General features: G+C 53.9%; 1 protein-coding gene across 1 annotated transcript; it reads left to right on the forward strand.

Moving 5' to 3' along the window:
• Positions 1–4,720: 4,720 nt before the first annotated feature.
• On the forward strand, positions 4,721–7,940 carry DIO3 (iodothyronine deiodinase 3). Its single transcript, XM_083619768.1, has one exon. The coding sequence runs from the start codon at positions 6,278–6,280 to the stop codon at positions 7,145–7,147; it is 870 nt and encodes a 289-aa protein (XP_083475894.1). The 5' UTR covers positions 4,721–6,277; the 3' UTR covers positions 7,148–7,940.
• Positions 7,941–8,242: the final 302 nt, after the last annotated feature.

Here is an 8,242-nt window from a genome sequence, read left to right on the forward strand (position 1 = left end):
GGATTAGTTAGCTGGCAGAATTCTGATTTACTCAGATTTCTTTGGGGCGCCCACATTTACGTTCATGCAGGAGATTTAACTGAAGCTGGTCTCATAAAAAGGTATCACAGCACTCTTGAAAAGTATTCTCCTCTTTCTCCAATTGCAAGACTCCGTTTCAGCAAAAGACGGCTAATTTATTCTCTATGGGGCATTACAGGATGAACGAGGGCTTATGTAATATTATCGGTGTGTGAGACTATATGTAATATAAATTGTTCAGCGTGCCTTTATTTCAAATTTCTATGATTTTATGAAGTGCCAAGAGCAAAAACAGATGTTCCCCTACTCCACTTGGATATCAAAAACCCTAAACTGGTATGCTAACATGTCCCACAAGGCCTGTGGACTGTCTGGTAAATCTGGGGATAGATTAAGAGGCCCAAAAATGCTTGGCTCCAGAGTTTTCATGCCAAGATTGTCAAAATGGTTGAAATAAATATGAATCAAATCTGGACTCCAATGGGGCAGTCAAGCATTACTCAGAGGTGGGGGGGGGTGTTCCGTGCTTAAATATAAGTCTAAAATGGAAACGTTCATCTGAAATGTCAGTAACTGGTACAGTGTGTTTGTATGGGAGCTTTGCCAGCAAAACCCAAAAGGAAGTTAAAAAGGTAAAGGGACCCCTGACCATTAGGTCCAGTTGTGAATGACTCTATGGTTGCGGCACTCATTTCGCTTTATTGGCCGAGGGAGCCGGTGTACAGCTTCCGGGTCATGTGGACAGCATGACTAAGCCGTTTCTGGCGAACCAGAGCAGCGCACGGAAATGCCGTTTACCTTCCCACCAGAGTACCTATTTATCTACTTGTACTTCGTGCTTTCAAACTGCTAGGTTGGCAGGAGCAGGGACCGAGCAACGCTAAATCACTGGTCTTCAACTGGTGGATGAGGACCTTAAAGATGTGGGTGGTGCTGTGGTCAAAACCACTGAGCATCTTGGGCTTCCCAATTAGAACTCTGGCGGTTGCTCTGTCCCAGCTTCTGCCAACCTAGCAGTTTGAAAGCACACCAGTGCAAGGAGATAAATAGGTACCGCTGCGGCGGGAAGGTAAACGGCGTTTCCATGTGCTCCGGTTTTCGTCACGGTGTTCTGTGGCGCCAGAAGCGGTTTAGTCATGCTGGCCACATGGCCTGGAAAACTGTCTGTGGACAAACACCGGCTCCCTTGCCCTGAAAGTGAGATGAGCGCCGCAACCCCATAGTCGCCTTTGACTGGACTTAACTGTCCAGGGGTCCTTTACCTTTTTACCATTACCGTTAGTGGGTTGCAACAGGAGCACTGCCACCATGCAAAGAGTAAGAAATGGGTCCCCCAGTGCATGTTTGGGTTAAAATATGGGACTGGGTCTGACAATGATGAAGAGCTGGACTGGCTTGCAGGAAATGTCCAGGGTTTCTGACAAGGGGCTGAACCTCAGACCTTCTGCATCCAAAGCATGTGCTCTTCCTGAGTTTTCTTCCTACCTTATTGCGGAATAAGGTGCCATTCTGCACACCCACTGGCAGCACATGTCATTGACCTGCATATGTCAATTCATAAGTCCCCCAGAGTACAACCGAACTTCCTGCCAGGCAAGTGAGTATCACGTTGCAGTCTAATTGCTTTCCAGGTGCTTTCCTAGAAGCCATGGGCAAATCATGTAAATGCATTGCAGCATCTGCCAGCCTAATATATAGTTGTGTGGCTTTAGATTTCAGCAATTCACTTACCTGAACCTTAAAGAATCTCAGGCATCTGCCTATCCCAATTATCCCTGATACACAAGGAAGATACACAACCACCCTCTGCAGCTGTTTTATAATGTGTAGCATTGGGAACATACCATATTTTTCCGTGTATAACACAACCCCTATTTTGGGGGACTCAAAAGTTATGAAAATGGGAGATGACCCCCGTGTATAAGATGACCCCTGTTTTTTAACATTAGAGTAAAAAAAACCTAGTCTTACACACGGAAAAGTACAGTACAGTGGACGCTCAGGTTGCAAACGTGATCCGTGCAGGAGGCACGTTCACAATCCGCAGTGTTCGCAACCCGCAGTACCACGTCTGCGCACACTCGGGTTGCGATTCGGCGCTTCTGCGCATGTGCAAAGCATGATTTAGCGCTTCTGTGCATGCTCAAGCGCCAAAACCCAAAAGTAACCCATTCCGGTACTTCCGGGTTTCAGCGCGTCCGTAACCCAAAAATGCGCAACCTGAAGCATCTGTAACCCGAGGTATGACTGTAGTCTGATTTAGGATAAGGCAGCGTATTTGCCCATCTAGGCCAGATTTTTCTACCCGGGCTGACAGTGGTTCTCCAGGCAAAGGTCTTTTTTGCGCTGATGCCACCTTCTCCTTTTAACTGAAGATGCCAGAGGCTGGACCTGGGAACTTCTGCATGCCAGCATGTGCTCTACCACTAAGCTATCATCCCTCCACAGTTATTCATGCTCCAGATCAAACTTCCATTCCCCTTTGCAAAGAATGGTCACTTCTACACTATACAGCAGGTGTGGGGAATTCTTGGGCCCAAAATAGCTGGACTAAAACTCGCATCAGCCACAGAAAGCACAGCCGATAGCCAGGAGAGAAGTGATGGGAGTTGTGGCTCAGCAACATCAGGAGAGCCGAAGATTCTCCATACCTGCCAGACAGCTTTCTGCAACCTGGTCCCTCCAAATGTTTTGGAGGGCAACTCCAACAAGTCCCACCCAGCATCTCAGCTTCTGGTCAAGAATATGCATGCTCCCAGGCCACAGAGTCATAGACCATATTTGCATCATACATTCAAAGCACCATAATACCACTTTGAGCAGTCGTGGCTTCCCCCCAAGAATTCTGGGAGCAGCAGTTTCTTAAGGGTCCTGAGAGTTGTTAGGAGACCCCAGTTCCCCTCACAGAGCTACAAATTCTCAAGAATGGTTTAATGAACCATCTGCAATTGGGAGAACCCCCTGTCTGAAACCCTGGGGAGAGCTGATGCCAACTAGGCAATACTGAACTAACAATAATAACTCTGGGCAGCTTCCAGCATATCCAAAAACATAATAAAACATTAAAAGCTTCCCTATACAGGACTGCTTTCAGATGTCTTCTAAAGGTTACTGTAGAAAGTAGTCACTTATCTCCTTGATAGCCAATGGAAGGGTGTTCCACAGGGTGGGCACCACTACCAAGAAGGCCCTCTGCCTGGCTCCCTGTAACTAGATGGGCCAATGGTCTGAGGTGCTACAAGCCTATGCAGGGGCGTCTTACCCATAGAGGCTAGTGGCGCAGGGTGCCAGGGCGCCAATTTCTGGAGGGCGTCAGGGAAGAGGCAAAGGCTGGATGTGGCGCCTCCCAGCATCAGCTTGACACCCTCGCCTGCCTCCGCCATGCTGCGCTGAAGCAGCGCCATGCCCAGAGCCTCCGTCTGCCGTGGCCACCACGGCACAAAGCAGCCAGCTTAGCCAGGAGCCGCCGCGTCCAGATTCCACCTCTTCCCCTCCGGAGGAGCTGCCCTCCAGCACTGGCAGAGGAATGGGGGGGAGCTGCCAGGGTGCCATCACAGCTGCCCTGGGCACCCCACCCCCGCAGGCGGCACGCCACACCCCCAGGATGCACACTACGCCCCCGGGACACGCACCAGCCCCGCCCCCACCTGCTCTCTGCCCCCCCCCCCGTGCCGGAACATGAAGCTCCACCACTGCCCTCCAGCTGCTGCCCACCTCCTCCAGCCCCACAAAGCTGGGCACATCGCCAGCAGCGCCGGCCTCCCTAAAAAAGGTCGGCAACTCTGGGAAAGGGGAGGCACTGGAGGGATCTTCGCAGCACGGCACCAGATATGCTTAATGATATGATTTTAATTTGATTTTAATTAATTTTATAATGAATGTTTTTAGAATGTTGGATTATTTTGATTGTTGTTGTTAGCCGCCCCGAGCCCAGCTTCAGCTGGGGAGGGCGGGATATAAATAAAATTTATTATTATTATTATTATTATTATTAAGACGGCCCTGAGCCCTTGTCCTATGTTCCTGTGACCAGGCAGCAGATGATGGGAAAGGTGTCTGCTTTGAGAACAGGAGTTGCCAGTTGAAGTATTGCAGGTACTGGACCATTGGCCTTGTGACTATGCGGAAGGTGGCTCTGTGTATTTGTGCAATGTGCCCATCGTGGGTGGCACTGCGGTCTAATCCACTGAGCCTCTTGGGCTTGCCGATCAGAAGGTCGGCGGTTTGAATCCGCGTGACGGGGATGAGCTCCTGTGGCTCTGTCCCAGCTCCTGCCAACCTAGCAGTTCGAAAGCACACCAGGGCAAGTAGATAAATAGGTACAGCTGCGGCAGGAAGGTAAACAGCATTTCCATGCACTCTGACACTCATCACGGTCCTCCGTGTGTCAGTAGCAGTTTAGTCAGTCTGGCCACATGACCCGGAAAGCTGTCTGTGGACAGTGGCGGAGCTTCATGCTCTGGCACCGGGGGGGGGGGCGGAGAACATGTGGGGGTGGGGCTGGCAGGTGTCCGGGGGCATGGCACGCTGCCCGCAGGGGCATGGCGCGCATCCTGGGGGTGTGGTACACCGCCTGCAGGGCCTGATGCCCAGCGCAGGCAGGGGGGACAGCCGTGATGGCACCCCACCAGGACCACGCTGCGTCCCCCCCACACACACTCCTCTTCCTCTGCCAGTGTCTGTGGACAAATGCCGGCTCCCTCGACCCGAGAAGCAAGATGAGTGCCACACCCCATAGCCAAATTCGACTGGACTGAACCACCCAGGTAAGGGTTCTTTACCTTTTACCCTAACAGATCAACCTGGAGCTAGCCTGAGTTCACTGAACTTTTATATAGTTTTGGGCACAGTGAGCAAATGTCCTAGGCTTCTTGGGTGAAGGGAAAGCTGCCAACCAGGAATACGATTATTTAGACCTGGAGGAAGTGAGGGGGGCCGTAAATACCCACACGCAGCAGCAGCAGCAGCAGCAGCCAGCCTCGTATCTAGTAGCTTCGCCTCCAGCCTTCAGCCAACAGCTACCCCTAGTGGTTGCTCCCCCAAAAAGCCACCCTGCGGTTTTAACTCTTAACTCTTGTGAATTTCGCTCCGGTCAACAGGTTTAATGCTGGAGCGGCACCGAGAGGTCACTAACCAAGCATTAACCCCTTTCCTGCCGGGATCAGGGCTGTCGGCCGCCACCCTGAAGGCTGAGAGCAAGCGGCGCCTGAAGGTGGAGAGAGCACGGGAGAGATCGCTTGCAATAAAAAATTAAAAATGAAGAGAAAAATCGGGAACGACACGGTAAACCCCACCACCACCCGCTTTTCTTAAGTAATTGATCTTTTTAGCGTTCTTCGGGCTTGCAATGTTTTCCGGCAAAATAGGGGGGCGAGAGGCAGTTTGCGGCACTCGAAGGCGCGGGGAACGGGGCTGCGGAAAGTTTGCCGGTTGCTGCTGAGCGGCTGTCGCTTTGGGTCCCGCGCCGAACCGAAAGCTGTCGGCGGGGGGGCGGTTAAAAGGATGGAGAAAACTCTCGGCGTCGGAACTTGGCTTCCCCGCCTCGCGTGGACGGCACGCCGAGGAGACACAGAGGGAGGCGACAGAGGGGGGCAAACTTGGCCGAGCTTGCTCGCTTCCAGGCGGGGAGCCGCTTCCCGTAACCCAGCCAGCGCCTCTCTCGGGGGGGGGGGGTTGCGTCCGCTGCCCTCGCGCCCTGCCTGGGGCTGATCCGCCTCCCCGGACGCGAGGCGGGGGTCCCTCTCGGGCGCTTTCCTCCCGGCACGCCCGGCCTGCCCTCTTCCCCCGAGAAGCCCCCAGCGTCCCTTCCGGCAGGGCGGGCGGGCGAGCGGGCGTCCGGCGGCGGCTGCTCCCTGCGCGCTGGCACGTCCCGCCGGCTTCCTGGCCCAGTCGGATCCGGCTCTTCCTCCTCCTCCTCTTCCTCCTCCCTCCCTCCCTCCCATCCCAGCCCCCACCCGCTCTCCTCCCGCGCGCCTTTCCTTTTTCTTTCTCTTCTTCCTCTCTTGGCCACCATATTTTTAGGTCACTGGACTGGAGGGGTAGGTAATCCCCAGGCTCAAGTTCCAAAGGGGGCGGGTTCTGGCCGGAGGTGGAGTCACTTTTTCATTTAAATCCCCGACTATAAAATGGGCTTAAGGAGAAGCGGGATCTCAGCGGCTAAGCCACCCGGAGGAGTGGCGGCACGAGGGAGAGGCGGCGTGGCGGCGAGGGGCTCCGGGCAGTTTGCGCGCCCCTGGCCGTAGCCGCGGCTCCGGCGATGCTGCACTCCATGGGCGCCCACACCTTGCAAGCGCTCAGCCAGGTGGCCGCCTGCGTGCTGCTCCTGCCGCGCTTCCTCCTGACAGCCGTGATGCTCTGGCTCCTCGATTTCCTCTGCATTCGCAAGAAGCTCTTGCTGACGACGCCGCCGGCGGTGGCCGGAGAGGCGTCGGCGGCGTCGGAAGAAGAAGAAGAGGAGGAGGAGAGCTCCTCATCGGGGCCCCCTCCGGACGACCCTCCGCTGTGCGTCTCCGACTCGAACCGCATGTTCACGCTGGAGTCGCTCAAGGCGGTGTGGCACGGCCAGAAGCTGGACTTCTTCAAGGCGGCGCACGTGGGCGCGGCGGCGCCTAACCCGGAGGTGATCCAGCTGGACGGGCGCACGCGGCTGCGCATCCTCGACTACGCGCGGGGCAAGCGGCCGCTGATCCTCAACTTCGGCAGCTGCACCTGACCGCCCTTCATGGCGCGCCTGCGCGCTTTCGAGAGCCTCGCCGCGCGCTTCGTGGACGTCGCCGACTTCCTGCTGGTGTACATCGAGGAGGCGCACCCTTCCGACGGCTGGGTCAGCTCGGACGCCGCCTACGACATCCCCAAGCACCAGTGCCTCCAGGACAGGCTGCGGGCGGCGCAGCTCATGCAGGAAGGCGCGCCGGGCTGCCCGCTCGCCGTCGACACCATGGACAATGCCTCGAGCGCCGCCTACGGGGCGTACTTCGAGCGCCTCTACATCATCCAGGAGCAAAAGGTGATGTACCAAGGGGGCCGAGGGCCCGAGGGCTACAAGATCTCCGAACTCAGGCGCTGGCTCGACCAGTACAAGCGCCGCCTCCAGGGGGGACCCAGCACGGTGGTCGTCCAGGTGTAGGAAGGGGCTGCAGGCGGCGGGATATAGGGTGGGGAGAGGGCATGGTGGGAGACCCTCCGACCAGGAGGAGAGAGGTGTCTCCCATTTTCCTCGAACTCGCGACTCCCCAAAGGCTCCTGCGTGAGTTTTCATGCAAGACGTGCCCCGTGACTCTTTCCACTATTCGAATCATGTTGATTTGCCGAGCATTTGTTATTAACATTCATTTCTACGTGCGGTTTTAATTTTTTTCCTTTTAAAAAAAAAAAAACACAACAACAAATAAATTGCGTGGGTGGATGAATAGATCTCTCTTTTGTGTGGGGGGAGAAAAGCAGCGTTTACTACTTGGGTGGAAGTTTCTGGGTGTCTGTGCAACCTGATGAGTGCATATTTGGTTAAGTGTGCCGATAGGATTGCAACCTGAGTGCGCGCAACACGCGCTGTTTGTTTGTGTCTGGGTGTATGTTCCGGCGGGATCCGAGTTCTGCCTTGCACGTGTGTCATGTTGTCTAGGGCAAAGTTTCCTCTGCGCCCGAGTGATCTTCCGCCGTCCTAGCAAAACTCTTCGCTGGGATTTCTAATGTTTCTGTGTGATGACCGGTTTCGAAATGGTGATCCCGATGCCAGGAAATCGCGTCTGATGATCTGAAATATTAGAATGACCAGTTTAAAACAAAAGCAAAAAAAAGAAAAGAAAAGAATGTTTATTTATGTGACCTCTCCGTTTGTTGTACTTTTCCTTTTTTTTGTAAAACGTCCATTTTTTATGAACTTTTTATAACATTATTAATAAAGATTATTGAGTAAAAGACATGCCTGATTTGGATCTTTCTAACTGAAATGTAAGAGTGTGCAAAACGCCTCCTCTCTGTTGTTGTTCTTCTGTCTCCTGGGTCACATGGCTTCCTCCCAAAATCCTGGGAACTGTAGTTTGTCACAGAGTGCTGGGAATTGTAGCTGGGTGGGGGAGCAAACTACAATTCCCAAGATTCTTTGGGGGAAGCCATGACTGTGTGGAGGTGACCCTGAACAAAGCAGAGAGCCCTGCTCTAAAGTGCAGTCAGCTCCTTGCGTTTAGCTGGGCGGGGTATGTTTTTAAATGGGTGCCCTGAG

This window comes from Podarcis filfolensis (genome assembly GCF_964270895.1).
Source record: "Podarcis filfolensis genome assembly, chromosome: 1".
In the NCBI taxonomy this organism is placed as follows: domain Eukaryota; kingdom Metazoa; phylum Chordata; class Lepidosauria; order Squamata; family Lacertidae; genus Podarcis; species Podarcis filfolensis.